The following is a 15,696-nucleotide window of genomic DNA, read 5'->3' as shown; positions in this document are numbered from 1 at the left end:
ACCTCTAATATCTATTTGATGGCTGCATATTTCATTCTTGTCAAACTCCCACCCCAAAAAGTTTTATTCTTCATAAATCATTTCACAAAAATGCTTACATATGCACCTGGGAGATGAATCATCACAAGCAGCTCTTTGGTACCATTAATCAGATGGGGAAAACGTATCTGTGGAAACAGGTTGTTGTTAAATATTTGCTGTACTGCTGTACTGTCATACTGTACTGTCTTTGGTAAGGCCTTCATTACATTCTCCTCAACCTAACTCGATGACATTCATATCTAGTTGGTTTGAGGACGGTTATGGGTACCAATACCTAATGTAGCAGGCAGAAGAAGAAAACAAACTGTCATGGATGGTTCCCTTCTGCACTGTTCAACCAATCAAGTAAATATGGAGGAGTTAAGATGGAGTGAAATGGTCCCTTAACATCAACAGCAAGGTGAAGTAGGTGCAACAGCACCTCTTCAACCTCAGGAGTATGAAGATAGGCAGAAACTGCTTCTCCAATAGAAATCCCCGATCACGCTTTTAGGTGATGTCATGGTGACGTTGGCCAGCTAAACTCATGAGCAGAAACGCGTCATTTACTCGGGGATACCTAGTTAGCTGTACAGCTGAATGCCTTCAACTGAAATGTGTCCTCCGCATTTAACCCAACTGGGGGGATGCCTTAATATAGATTGTGCCTTTAGATTGCTAGAAAATGAACAACTAAGGAAGATGTTTCACTTCTCTCATTGACTTCTCTAGCCCCAAACGCCAGCCTGGTTTGCTTGGTCTGCTTCGCAAAAGTTCCCAGAAGTCTTGCGATGTTGCACCTCTGGGTTTAGAAAATCTGTGGTGTAGCCTTGTTAAAGTCCAAAAGTAGAAGCTGCGTCACAGGCTCTCTTTTCATTTCCCCTGAACACGGGAACATCCGGTTGTTTGGGACTTGGCAGAGGCTAGGATACCAATGACCAATAAATAGGTCATGTGGTTTTGAATTATGTAGGCCAAACATAATGGTTTATTTCAAGACAACCAATAAAGGAAAAATCATTCCAAGTCAGCTATAAGAAGAAACATTTTATTCACAGATAAAACTCAACACGAGCTGCCATATCATACATTTGTACACAGGGTCAGAAAATCCTATAGAAAACCAAAGACATTAGAAAATATGGGTTTTGATATGAAATATGACATACATCAACTTTCTTGAAAAAAATGTTTTAGTTTGCTAATAGTCATGAAACTAACCCAGCATGATCGAGAGCCAAAGATATTATAAAAATGAAAATGGTAAAAATGGAATAGAAATCATTCTTACAAATTAATAAAAAATCTCATGCAGCATCTTCAGAAAGGGCCTGAGGGTATATCTTTGTAAGAGGAAACAAAACAAAGGAATATTTTAATTATATAAATCAAACACATCAAAATACAACCAAATCCAGTTTCTTACTCTAGATAACCAAATCCAGTTAATCTTCTTTGTCCACACTGTTTTCAGAGAAGTGATTAAAACACAAACATTCTGGCAGCTACATACAGCTAGTTGATTGATTGTATTTGCCAAACAACGTCTAAATCTGAAGGCGGCAATTTCTTCACTGCATGTAAACACGGGAAACTGTGCTTTCTCATGGCCTTTATTTAGGACACTGTCCTCTTGGAGCCTATCCTAGTCTTTGATTGAGACATCCGGTTAAATTAGTAAAGAAAGTAGAAGGTTGGAGAGAAGTGTTATATGTGTAATATGTGTAGTTTTGAAGCATAACTCAGAGAGGGTTCTGAGTCCTTGCAAACTGTCTGTGCTGTTGATCTTAGTGCTTTATAGAGGTTATTCCTATAGTGGAAGTGAGAATGTTGGAATGCATAGAACCAAGGCTTGGCCCCACTTAAAAGAGCACACCACAAAATAGCCATCGAATGACGCTTGCTTGTGGCATCTCATCTATGCCCTTTTGTTTGTGTCAGTAGAACGCAGTAGAGGCCCGTCTGGGGATAAAATAGGCGCACTGACGAGCACCTCTGTGCCTGGGAAAAATACTCAGCATGCTTTCCCCATCGCTCTGGGGGTACAGGGAGGGTGACAGAGGTCTGTCAGGTTGACTCTGGACACCCCTAGCACAGAGCACTGGGGAGAGCCAACCGTCACACCCATGAATCATGGCGTACACACAGCCTGTTGGGAGCAGGCCCTGTATGGTGACCCCTCTGATTGATGTGTTCTGCCGTTGCCACATCTCCAATTAAATAAACAAGGGCAAACACAGCTCCGCCCCACATACCACATACTTTCCTCTCCCCTTCTCTACACCTCCACCATCACCCATCTCAGCACCTCCACTGGGGCCCTTTGTGATCAAGGCAACTGGAGGGAAGAAACATTTACTCAACCCTGCTAGCTTTCAGCTGGCAGTGGCTGAGTGATAACAGTAAATTGAGTCCTTGACAAGATAACACAGACCTGTTTTAAAAGGTAGACTACTGAACCAGAAAGATAACATAAGGCGCAAGAGGCTGGATGAACATGGGCAAAATGCTGACTGAGGTTGGTTTGAAACATGAGAAAAGGCAAAGTTTGGGAACGCAATAACATTAGCTTATTGCTCTTCTTTTTTTTCCTTTTTTTACCTAGAAATTATATTTACACACAGCATAATCATATAAATACACTATACAATGCAATATAAAATAATTATTTCTTAAAAGGAATATGTTCAGGGTTTGCTTAGGTATGCTGGTTATGATACTAGCACCATACAAAAAATAATGACTCAAAATAAGTCGAGTGAAAAAGGCACTTCCGGGTCTCGTTGAATGACTCTTGGGTAAATGATGGCCTCTCTCTCATCATGCTGGAACACAGAAACTGTTGTGTCTGTGCACACACTTATCTCCCATTCCAACATGAACATGTCCAGAACGAGGCACTGCAGATAAGTCGGTTCAGATCTCCTGTCTCCATGCAAAGACACCCAACCCGTTTGTCTCATCTTTCGTCTTTTTTGTTTTTCTTGTCACTTCATTCCAGCAATAACTATGAACTGGCTGCTACATTTCATAATTCTTCCTTTCTCACTTCCTTGATTCTCCATCTCTTCTTTTGCTCATTGTCAGACTTCCACTTCTCGCAGTCCCTCTTGAGTGTTGGGCGGTGATGCCACACTGATGTCGAAGCAGGTCACCATCATGACACGTGACTTGCATAGGTTGACACAGAACTCCAGCTCCTCTGTGACCTGACCCAGGGCCTGCAGGTACTCCTGGGACTCCTTGTCCAAATCCTGGTCCACCTCAACTGGAAGAGAAGAGACAGGAGAGCAGAGGAGTAAAGTCCTGGTCACACACAATCAACTGAAAACTGTCCACAGAATCAAGTTAACTTTCAATAGGAAGATAACTTTATATTTTTGGAGGGAATATGAATAATAAAAAGGTGTACATCTCCATATGCCCCAATCCTGGTAGAATAATGTAGCAGACACTCACACTCTCCTATCCACTTGCAAGGGTCCATCATCAGCCGGGTCTTGGTGTCCTCTAGCTCTTCCTTAAGTGCCTCATGTTTGACCTTCAGCTCCCTGATCTGCTGCTGCCGCCGCTCCAGAACCTTCAGCTTACTGTTGAAGTACAGCAGGCCCTGAGAGAGAGAGAGAGAGAGAGAGAGAGAGAGAGAGGTGAGTGACTGAGGAACTGTTTGAAATAAAGAATAATAATAGTCATTCCCTATCATTTTTGTTGCTGCTGAAGAATTGCAGGATATACAGACACAGTCGTGTGTATTAACATTTCCTGTCACAATAGAACAAACCTAATTTGAGATATGTGCATGCAACTCGAACAATCCAATTACTTCCTGTTCTTCCCCACTTAACCCTTACTCCAAACTATTCCCCAACTCCCATTAAAGAATAATCAAGCCTCAGCCATCCAGCGAAATCAACATACCTTCTCAACATCCTGGAATGGCTGCTAAAGATGAGAAAAGAGAGGAAAATAAAATACATAATGTAAAAAATATGCTTGTACTCTAGAAAGAGTAATGATCTCACAGTTAGAAGTCAAACAAATACAACACACAAACATGCATGAATATACAGAGTACTAAACCCTGTATACTGTTTGTAGACAGAAAAAGCCATGCGCACACAAATAGACATCTGAGAATACAAGCATGGAAACCAGCCATGATGCACACATTGCATGGTATTCCAAAACTGGCCCGGGAACAGTGGGGGATGTGCGAGGCAAAGCACTTCATTACCAGCCATTCAGCCAGTGATGGTTGGGAAAGACAAATTGAAGATCATCTTTTCCTAATTGAAACTAAATCAAACCACCATTCAGCTGATGTAATATCTTCTCTTAACAAATTCCTGTCTGGCTGCCTCTAACTTGTGGGAGCAGTTAATGACCCGTGGCAAGTGGAGCCAGCCATAAAGAGCCATCAGGCAGCCAGGGATGGGCTATGGTGATGGCTGATAGGGTGTGGGGATGTAGAGGGGGGACGCACATTCATCATACATTCCTGGACTGCTCTTTCCACCACCACCACTCCTTCCCCCTCTGTCAATCAGCACCAGCAGTGAGCCCCAGCGATCAGTCATATCTAAAGCAATTAACGCCAGACAGTAATTGCTTCCTGATCTCTTCACATTCCTGGTCACACAGACACATAAAGACTTTGGGATTCGCTATTGGCCAGACTAAAGGTCAAACATCTCAGATGCATATTTTCACCTTGTTCTTTAATAAGAACCTGAGAAAGAGTGAGCTAAGACCTTCCCACGATGTCATGCCTACCAGCCCGACTTCACCAGGGGGCTAAGGGAGGCTTAACACTCTCAGTTAAAACTTGTGCCCCCTCAGTTTTAGTTGTATGTTCCGATACGAAAATATAAAAAAATAATTGAGTGACAGGTTGATGCAAAATCTGTATCTCCGCTGCGCTGTGTCAGCACAATGGACAGAGCGTGCCACGGTGTGTGTAGGGGGGCTATGGAAAGCCACTTGGGCAGTTAGGTATGAATCCTTTGGGTTTCCATAAAAGCGGGAAAAACACTTTTCATCTGTGGTAGGCTAAGCGAATAACGTATACGCCTCTGCCTGTAATATTTGATTTTGATTTATACGGGCGCAGTCAAGTTTATTGTTGAAGCTGCTTCACTCAACTCTGCCTCACGCCCTACCACTACAGAGTTTAGTTAGCTTCTTATCTAGCTGTTAAAAACATTAGTGTTATTAACCTTAGCCTATTTAGCTAGCTCACTGCCACGATGGATATCAGAAATTGCCTTCGCCAACGTACCCACACAAAGCCAAAGTGTAAAATAATGTTCTTGGATGCTGTCAGTGGTGAAATTTCAGAACTATTCAGAGAACGCAGGCCTTGTGTGCCCTTGACCCAGAGAGCCATGACTTTCTAGATTGAAAAAGTTGAAACCACTGCTAGATCTAAGTAAAACCAGGCTGTATCACAACCGGCCGTGATTGGGAGCCCCATAGGGCGGTGCACAATTGGCACAGCGTCGTCCGGGTTTGGCTGGTGTAGGCCATCTTTGTAAATAAGAATTTGTCTAGTTAAATACTTGCCTAGTTAAATACAGGTTAAATAAATAAAATAAAAATAATAATAAAAAAATTAAGATTTGGTGGAAGCTGAGTTTAGTGTCGCTCGCCAGTTTTTGCAGACTGAAATTGCCCGCTCTGGCTCCAATGAAGACGATATGGACCCCACTTGATATCCTGAAACGATTATCTGGGCCTCTCTCCGCTATGCCGACCGTGCTTACTGGACTGACACATGGATTGACCTTTGGGGCGTCCACAGCTACATGCGAGAACTCATTTCCACTTTGACAAACGTGTTCAGTCAGCACAGAAGAAGCATGCTACACCTGAGGAAAGCTCAACTAATCCAACTGGCATTTGAGGGGATCATACATGAAGATTTTGGGGAGAATGGAATGATCGATTACTCAGGAAGTTCCACAGAGAATCAACGAGGCTGCAAAATCTTCTGAAAAGGTAAGAACAATCTAGCTGGTTGTTTTTTTAATCAAAATCTTGGTGGTATAGCCAGTGGTGTCATGTCAGCAAAAACCTAGGGTATGGAATGGCAAAATGACTTCCTTAGACACCAGCCTAGGTTTTCAAAAGCCTTGATTTAGTGCGTAGGGTGCTGTCCATGGTGCTGATAGAGCGCAACAATTTGTCACTTCTTGGTCAAAAGCACTCTATGGTCTAGGTATTTTAACTTTGATGTTTATTATGGTATTGCGTGACATAAGCAGACTTTAATATAATTCAAATGCAAGAACCACAAATAATTGTGCCCCCTCACCGATTTCCACTGCCCCCTTAGTCACTTTATCCTGGCACTGGGTCTGCATGCCTGACTTCAACGTAGCACATTCAGAATATTTCTGAGATCAATGTGACACATGCAGACTATTGCTGAGCTTGACATTGCTAAGCAGCATGTACTGTATGTAGGGATGAACTTAAACCTAATGACTCTAAAATAAGTGGAGTAACAGTATGGGGAGCTTGTATTACAGACAGTAAGCATGACCCTTCACTCACCTCAGCCGAGTCCTCCTGTCGTCGCCTCTGGAGCCGTTCCACATCATCGATCTCGTACACCTTAATCTCGAAGGGTTCCTTCAGTGGTCCTGACATGGGCGGCAGGTCCACCCACTGGCCAGCTGTGCCAGCCTTCTTCCCCAGTGACGAGGTGTCTGGCAGGGGGGCCGGGATGAGCCGCCTCCGCTGTAGCCCTGGAGAGACACAGACACAGACAGACAGGCACCTCAATTACTGCTGGAAATATACAATGGTAATATCTGCCAGGGCCGAGCTGTACAGCTCTATCTATTAGTAAATATGTATGAAGCTGAGACTGAGATGTAAAGAGATAGCACGCTTTACACAGGCCTCCTGAGCGTGCTGTTGATTGCATATGTATAAGGCTTTCACCACTGTATATTTTAAATCCCTACCAAACAATATGAATTTAAAAGATTGACTGCATAAATCTAAGAGAGCTGGAACAAGTGGAAGATTCTGCTGCTGTTCAACTGAGTTCAAAGTCATCTAATTTTTGCTGAATCAGAAAGGTGACAAAACCAACTATAAGAATCACATTTTAAAAAGTTAGATTGATGAGGTACAAGATTTCCTGGGGGAGTTGGGGAAAGCGACAGTTTGTCCTTGATGTTGTTTGGAGATTCTGTGCTATACTTCTCTGGCATACTACTTCATTCAGTAGATCTGTAGAAATGTATTTCTTATTTCAGATGGGAACACCACTCAGTCTGCTTTCAGCATGACACTTTCTAGTTAAAGTCAACAGCAGTGAACCTTGACACTTAACAAAGCTTAACAAGAGATTGTCTAAGCTGATCTGCACAGCAATCAGGGGTATTTATAGACGTGCTGTGTGACATTTAGACAATAGGCATTATTGAGGAGTGGTAGAAACAGTTAGAATTATGACCTACCTGAACAACCTTATCCATTATTTAACAAGTGGACTGTTTGACATTGTAAATAACAACAAAGACTGGGCTTAAACAAGACAACTTGGAAAAGGACCTGAGTAATTCTTGGGATTTTATAGAACTTTCAAATTTTTGAATGCCTCAATTCATTCCTAGACTACACCTACAGTACGCTGTTGTTCAGGATATTATCAGATAGATAATGCATAATGATGTATACAGATTCAGAGCTATTACCATTGCGTTTCTTGGGGGATTTGGATGTCCTGGGGCGGCCTGAGGAGGACATTCCACTCTCACTCATTGAGTCGTGTGCAGAGGAGGCGCTGCCTGTGGCCTCGCTGTCCCGGATCATGCTCTCATAACCACTGCTGCCCCCGCTGTGGTAGAACAGGGCTGTGCGGCCCATAGCTGGGGGCAGCTCTCCACTCAGAACACTGCTATTGTCACTGCCATGGCCACTGCTGTAGCGCTGTGGCCTTCTGGGGGCTGTGATCTTACTGTAGGGGGAGGGCAGCATGGCCACGGGGGACTTGTCATCACTCAGGTTCACCCCACTGTCATTACCACTGTCAGAGTCCCCTGAGCCCCTCAGGTGTTTGCCTGATGTGCTGCCTGTTGCCAGCTCACTGACCCGGCTGTTGGCTGCCCGCATAGCATGCTTGGTGCCCATGATAGTCCCCCGGCCAGGCTTGCTGCTGACGGCTGCGTTGGCTCGTGGGGCGGAGGTCTTGCCAGTCGGGGGAAGGTTGGCATTGGGGTTCCTGGTGGCTGGAGCTGCCAGGGACTTGGTGGAGGAGCTCAGGCCCTTAGAGTTGCTCGCTGACAACGAACGGGCCTTACTTCCATTGACCGCTCCTAGCGCTCTGGGGTTAACACTACTTTTGACCTGCCCAGGTTTACCTAGAGCACCTGTAGCACAACAGGGGGAAGTTGGGGATGTAGCAATGGGAGAGCTGGTTGAGTTTGGTACACCGAATCTGGGAATGGATCTGCTGGACTTGCTGCAGCCCAGGCTGGCTCCACTGTTTTCTCGACTGAGAGTGGGCTTGGAGCCCACCATTGACATGCTGTCACACCTTTCCAGAGACATCTGACTGCCGTAATGCTGCCGACTAGCATCTCCTCTGGCCCTCAGACTGGATGTGGCTTTGGCCGGGGTGTAGTCACCTCTGAGGCTGGAGATTTTGAGGCTGTTGGAGTCTCCTCTGCAGCGGATCTCTAGTTCATCCTCTGACACCGTCCCCCTGGTAAGTTTGGGCCTCCCTGCTTCCCCGTACGCAGACTTTAATGCACTTTGGGGCAGCAGAGGTCTGTTTTTCTGATCCAGACTGGACTTGCGCACTGGAGGTGGAGGAGGTGAGGTACCACCAGGTTTGGGGAGCATGCTGGCTTGCTGCCCATTTGCCTTTCCATTCTTCCCCAGAGAGGAGAACTTGAGAATGTTGGTTGTGGTGATGATGTTCTTGGTTGTGGCCTTGGTCTCTGGGGAGACGTGGATGACAGGCACAGTGCCCAGGGTGGTGGCCCCTCGTCTGAGCTGAGGCATCTTGCTGGGGGGCTCCACTTTCTTACTGGTGGACTTCTCACAGCCGTCCACCACCCTCTGGGCTGAGGTAGAACCCTGCACCTTGGGTGGGCGAGATAGACCATTGCTGTTGACAACACCAGCTTTGCGGCAGGGAATGCCACTTACTGGGGTTCTGGGGAGCTTGCTGGTGGCGCTGGAGTCTGGAAGTTGAGGTTCAGAGGGGTTGACGATGCGCTGCCAGGGGTCCTCCTGCTTGACTTCCTGTCTCTGTGGTTCACGACTGCTGCTGCTACTATAGGCAATTGATGAGGTAGGTTTTACTTTCCTGGGAAGACTGGAGTGGACTATGTAAGGGCCCTGGGAGGGCTGGGAGGAGGAGCTGAGAGAGTTAACTTTAGCTGTTTTGGATGGGAATCTGAGGGATCCTTTGGTTGACTCGGGAGACAGAGGGCACTTTGTCAGGGACAGTTTGCTAGATGCTGCACTGTCACTGTCCAGTTCAGAAAAGCTAAAGCCACTGTCGTTCAGGGAGTTCTTGGCATCCCTTCGGGATGATTCACAGTGGAACATACCCAGGGAATCCAGGTAGAAGATGCCGTCTGGGCCGATGTGCTTAGTCTGTGGGAGGAAAACGTCTGCAGAGTGTACCCTTTCACTCTCCAGAGTACAGACGCTGACCTCGCTGAGCCAGGAGCTGATGGACGAGCCCCTGCTGCCCACACACACAAATGAGTCATCCTGTAAGGGGGTGAGCACCTCGATGTTGACCTCTTCACCCCCCACAGCAGATGTGTAGGCGTCAAACTCGTCGTTGATGCTGCTGATGATGCTGACGGGCCGGGAGCCGGAGGCAAGGGCCTGCAGGGAGCAGTCGCTGTTGAAGCTGATGATGCTGGAGGGCCGCCCGTTGTCTATGATGCTGCCGATGGACAGCTCCTCCACCACAGTGAACACCAGCTCATCCTCTCCGTTCAGCTCTACAGGCTGCTGCAGGGTGACCGTAGCCCGGAGGATGTCCCTGTCCAGGCACCTCTCTCTCAGGGTGGAGCGTAGCTGGCACACCTCTACAGGTCCCCTGGTCTGGGTCCTATCAAGGAAAGGGTCCCCAGATTCCCCCTGTTTTCCAACCTGATGGCTCATTCCCACAGGGGGCATTCTAGTAGGGGACCTCTCCTCTGCCTCTCCGTTGCCCCTGCGTGAATCTCTCTGCTGTGGGGGAGGGGGAGCAGGCTTGGGTAAGGGCTTCTTGTTGAAGTAAACCTTCTCCCGTACTACTGGCTCAGAGACTGGCACCGTGGCCATACCCTGTTTGATTGGGCTTGCTCTGCTCTCTGACGTCATCACCTTCTCACCATCAGCACTTGTTCTACATATGCTCTGTGACACCCCTCTGGAATGTTCCAGTTTAGACTTAGAAGGGCTGATATGGGGGCTACTGGATGGAGGAGTGGCTACAGATTTAGGAGCAAGTTTAGGTGATATGTTGTCCTGGGAGGACGAGGCTTTAGTTACAGTCTTTGGGGAAACAGAGCCAGGGCATTCCTTTGCTTTGCAGTCCATCTTGGGGCTGGCCTGACTTCCCCTGCCCTCTCCAACAAACGCTGTAGGCTCCTCGCTGCCATCGATACACTCCAGGCGCTCCTGTAGCTCAGCAAACGTGTTGCACTTGAAGAAGTGATCCCTGTCCAGGGGGCCATCCTTCCCAGACCGCTTCCTGTTCAGGGAGGGGATGATGGGAACGAAGGTGGGGGGGCCCTCGTTGTCACTCAGCTCCCGGTCTGAGATGGCGGCGCCCCCCGGCCCCACATAGATGACGGTGTCACAGGACTGTTCGCTGCTGGAGGAGTAGTCTGGGTCGCTGAGCAGGGAGGGCAGGTCCGGGTCCAGGGCCACCGTCCGGGGGTGGAAGGGTCTGAGGTGAGGTGGCCGACGGATCCTCCCCTCCTCACAGGAGCTCTCCCCTCCAGAGGAACTGGATGCATACTACAACACAGAAACGTACAGAGACTTACAAAACAGTGTATATAGGAAATGTGCTTAGCACATGAATGCGCTACATACTTAGACTTTCTGCATAATTCACATGTTCAAGACATAACATTATTACTTTAGACTTATTGAAAAAGTCTATATAATTTTCTCCACCATTTTCCCATTTCCTGCTGTAGATTTACAGTTAATTCAATCACATAATGAATTCACGGTGGAATACATCGTAAGGCAAATATAAATTACTTTGAAATTGCCAGTCCATACATTTAAAGGTTACACATGAACATCAATAGGCACACTGAAATTAATGTCAATAATATGAATCAGTGTGCGTAGAATGCATTATAATTACGCCGAAGACAGATGCTAAATAAATACATGCTGTCATTACACCTAATTATCTGGAGTATATATTTCCTGAATCCGAAGGCATGCATTACACACATCCTAAGGCAGCAGGGTTGGGATCAATTCTAATGGAAGGCAGTCAATTCAGGAAGTGATTTAAATTTAAAATCCCACATTCTTCTAACTTTTTACATAAATAGCTTCTCCTTTTCAGTTAATTGAGAAGTCAGTAAAAATGTATGCAGATTTTTTCAATCATTGAATTGCAATTTCAGTTTACTTCCTGAATTGACCGCCTTAAATTGAAATTGAGCCCAACCCTGTTAGGGAGCCCTATTGATTACATGATTATGTGTTGAGCAAGGAAGAAAAACGAACTCTGAATTATGGAATTAATAACCTTGCATTAAGAGAGGCCCTGATTCATTTCATACCATGGCCTCCAATTTACAGTAAAGTGGGAATAGCTTTTTCAAGATCTCAGTTACGAATAGGCTACTACATGAAATGGTGAACAGTGCAACTTCTGCTAATAAAGTCACTGTAATACACTCTTGAGATCACTAAATACTTATTATAACTGTGACAATCTATGGCTTTCCCTTACCAAAACAGTTCCCTGTACATCGAAATATGCTACTGTTCAAATGGAGAATACCCATGTCTCTTACTCAATGTAAACAATGTATGATACTGAAAGCTCTGCAAGTCCAGACACAGACCTTGGACTTCTTCTTCCTCATGCGGTGGATGCGTGAGGCCAGCTGGATAGTGGTGAGGGAGTCAGTGTAGTTGGCAGGGGAGTCAGAGATGTGGGCGATCATTGTAGTTCTGCAGTTAATGTTCCCCAGCGACTCTCTCAGCAGCATCGTCAGTTTGCTGTCCCTAGAGATGATACGTTCACACACTATCATCATCATCTTCATCATCATCATCATCATCACTGCTCAGGAAACGGCAGGATGTTTCAGTGCCTTATATCAGTGTCGGTTTACGTTCAACCACGGTTCTCTACGCCTTATATTAGTCTGGGTTGCCAGAGATCTTTTTAATATCACATTTGGAACAACTGGTTCTTCGACTGTTATCTCGGGTTCTAAGCTGAACACTCCTTTTACAGTATATTTCCTCCAGTTTTAGCTCGCTTTCCCCATTTCACACTTTGTCTGCAATGCATTCCCCAAATTAAACGTTCTATCTCTTCACCTCCTTTCTGATTCCATAGTGTAGCAAACTACATAGCGGAGACTGAGATATTTCTTTAAGTCTATAGCACGCTAGATAAACACAGCCTTGATAGTAAAGTTAAATGTACTTGCATAAACTTGTCTCGAACATTTTCATTACATGACTCGACTCCTTTGCATATTATATATTTAAGGTATAGACAGAAAGTTCAGTACTAGTTTCCCTACCTGTAAGGTACGTGTTTAGCTCCATTGGCTAAAGCCATGATAACGTTTCCCAGTGCGGTGAGAGACAGACACAGGCCTCCCCCTCCGTCTCGGCTCTTACTGAGGACCTTCTCACAGCTCCCCAAGTCTATGAGGTGCAGCCTGCTCCGTCCGCCCGACACTGTAGATGACACAGGAGGAAGAGCCAGGTGAGGTTATATCTCAGCAGAGACACAGTCAGACACTCCCTCTGAGGGGTTCCCACATGCTGCTGCTGTGCCTTACAGGCAGGAGTGGCACAGCCCAGACCAGACCAGACATGGCAGTCTGATTTATTCATGAGTAAGCCTCTCGGTCTGAAGTGATTCAAATCTGGGCTGAGATTGTCTCAGTTTAACAGACAGGTAATAACGTTCCAGACACATAAAAGTATCTTGTTGTCACATAAATACAAAACAAAGGAGGACAATCTCTGTATTTTGTACCTAAATAGTCATTGGAGATGATGACTAGTTTGGGGGGCTGTGCTATGAAAGCAAAAGTATACATTGATTCAGTTTAGACGGAAGGGGAGCAGAATTTCTCAAAATGTTTTTCAGCAGAGGGGCAGAACATTGTAATGTAGGTCACTGATATTTTATTTCAGATTAAAATCTAGTCAAATCAAACATAACAAGTGTAGACTTAACTGTGAAATGCTTGCTTAAAAGAGCCTTTACACAAGAATTAAGCTATATACAGGGAGTACCAGATCAATGTGCAGGGTATGAAGTATTTGAGGTTGATATGTACATAAAGGCAGGGTAAAGTGACTAGGCATCCGGATAGATAATAATAAGAGTAAAATAAAGAACAGAGTAGCAACAGCATATGATGAGTGTAAAAGTGTGTGTGTGTTGTGTGTTGGTATGGGGTGGCAGGTAGCCTAGTGGTTAGAATTTTGGACTAGTAACTGAAAGGTTGCAAGATCGAATCCCTGAGCTGACAATGTAAAAATCTGTTGTTCTGCCACTGAACAAGGCAGTTAACCCACTGTTCCAAGGCTGTCATTGAAAATAAGAAAGTATTCTTAATTGTCTTGCCTAGTTAAAAAATGGTCAAATAAAAAAAAATTATGTTAGTGAGGTGTGTGTAGTTTCTGTGTCAGTGTAAGATATTTAGCGGTCTTGTGGGTAGTGCTGTTTCGGAGCCTGTTGGTGCGAGAGTACTGTTTGGCAGACTGAACCGTCTTTGGCTTGGGTGGCTGGAGTTTTTGGCCATTTTTCGGGCCTCTGACCTGATATACAGTGAGGGAAAAAAGTATTTGATCCCCTGCTGATTTTGTACACTGACAAAGTGATCAGTCTATAATTTTAATGGTAGGTTTATTTGAACAGTGAGAGACAGAATAACAAATGGAAGAAACACAAAAGAACTGTCAATCTCCCTCGGCCTGGGGCTCCATGCAAGATCTCACCTCGTGGAGTTGCAATGATCATGAGAACGGTGAGGAATCAGCCCAGAACTACACAGGAGGATCTTGTCAATGATCTCAAGGCAGCTGGGACCATAGTCACCAAGAAAACAATTGGTAACACACTACGTCGTGAAGGACTGAAATCCTGCAGCGCCCGCAAGGTCCCCCTGCTCAAGAAAGCACATATACATGCCCGTCTGAAGTTTGCCAATGAACATCTGAATGATTCAGAGGACAACTGGGTGAAAGTGTTGTGGTCAGATGAGACCAAAATGGAGCTCTTTGGCATCAACTCAACTCGCCATGTTTGGAGGAGGAGGAATGCTGCCTATGACCACAAGAACACCATCCCCACCGTCAAACATGGAGGTGGAAACATTATGTTTTGGGGGTGTTTTTCTGCTAAGGGGACAGGACAACTTCACCGCATCAAAGGGACGATGGACGGGGCCATGTACCATCAAATCTTGGGTGAGAACCTCCTTCCCTCAGCCAGGGCATTGAAAATGGGTCGTGGATGGGTATTCCAGCATGACAATGACCCAAAACACACGGCCAAGGCAACAAAGGAGTGGCTCAAGAAGAAGCACATTAAGGTCCTGGAGTGGCCTAGCCAGTCTCCAGACCTTAATCCCATAGAAAATCTGTGGAGGGAGCTGAAGGTTCGAGTTGCCAAATGTCAGCCTCGAAACCTTAATGACTTGGAGAAGATCTGCAAAGAGGAGTGGGACAAAATCCCTCCTGAGATGTGTGCAAACCTGGTGGCCAACTACAAGAAACGTCAGACCTCTATGATTGCCAACAAGGGTTTTGCCACCAAGTACTAAGTCATGTTTTGCAGAGGGGTCAAATACTTATTTCCCTCATTAAAATGCAAATCAATTTATAACATTTTTGACATGCGTTTTTCTGGATTTTTTTGTTGTTATTCTGTCTCTCACTGTTCAAATAAACCTACCATTAAAATTATAGACTGATCATTTCTTTGTCAGTGGGCAAACATACAGAATCAGCAGGGGATCAAATACTTTTTTCCCTCACCGTATAACATTTTTGACATGCGTCTTTCTGGATTTTTTTGTTGTTATTCCGTCTCTCACTGTTCAAATAAACCTACCATTAAAATGACAGACTGATCATTTCTTTGTCAGTGGGCAAACGTACAAAATCAGCAGGGGACCAAATACTTTTTTCCCTCACTGTAGAGGTCCTGGATGGCAGGGAGCTCGGCCCCAATGATATACTGGGCTGTCTGCATCACCCTGTGTAGCACTTTGTGACTGAGGGTGGTGCAGTTGCTATACCAAGCAGTGATGCAGTCAGTCAAGATGCTCTCAATGTTGCAGCTGTAGAACTTTTTGAGGATCCGAAGTCCCATGACAAATCTTTTCAGCCTCCCGGGGGATTAGGCGGCAGCGGCGAACCATTAAACTCTTGTCAGCAAGACTTAGAAATTGTGTGCTTCAAATCCACGCTCTCGTT

At 45.4% G+C, this 15,696-nt stretch overlaps 1 protein-coding gene across 4 annotated transcripts in view; it reads right to left on the bottom strand.

Moving 5' to 3' along the window:
* Positions 1-1,055: 1,055 nt before the first annotated feature.
* Positions 1,056-15,696, bottom strand: part of kif26ab (kinesin family member 26Ab) — a 127,164-nt gene continuing 112,523 nt past the window's right edge. For 3 of the 4 annotated variants that reach the window (XM_014186901.2, XM_014186976.2, XM_014187072.2), the window contains 7 exons: positions 12,780-12,939; positions 12,087-12,249; positions 7,731-11,007; positions 6,577-6,770; positions 3,940-3,963; positions 3,481-3,631; positions 1,056-3,289 (listed from right to left, as the gene is read on the bottom strand). In XM_014186901.2, coding sequence (XP_014042376.2) covers positions 3,105-3,289; positions 3,481-3,631; positions 3,940-3,963; positions 6,577-6,770; positions 7,731-11,007; positions 12,087-12,249; positions 12,780-12,939 — 4,154 coding nt within the window. In that variant the 3' untranslated portion in view covers positions 1,056-3,104. The remainder of the gene's footprint in view (positions 3,290-3,480; positions 3,632-3,939; positions 3,964-6,576; positions 6,771-7,730; positions 11,008-12,086; positions 12,250-12,779; positions 12,940-15,696) is intronic. The other variant, XM_014186943.2, reaches the window with a different exon arrangement.

The sequence above is a fragment of the Salmo salar genome, chromosome ssa01, assembly GCF_905237065.1.
Source record: "Salmo salar chromosome ssa01, Ssal_v3.1, whole genome shotgun sequence".
NCBI lineage: Eukaryota > Metazoa > Chordata > Actinopteri > Salmoniformes > Salmonidae > Salmo > Salmo salar.
Note: the sequence above shows the minus strand (reverse complement) of the source record. Positions and strands in the feature narration are given on the sequence as shown.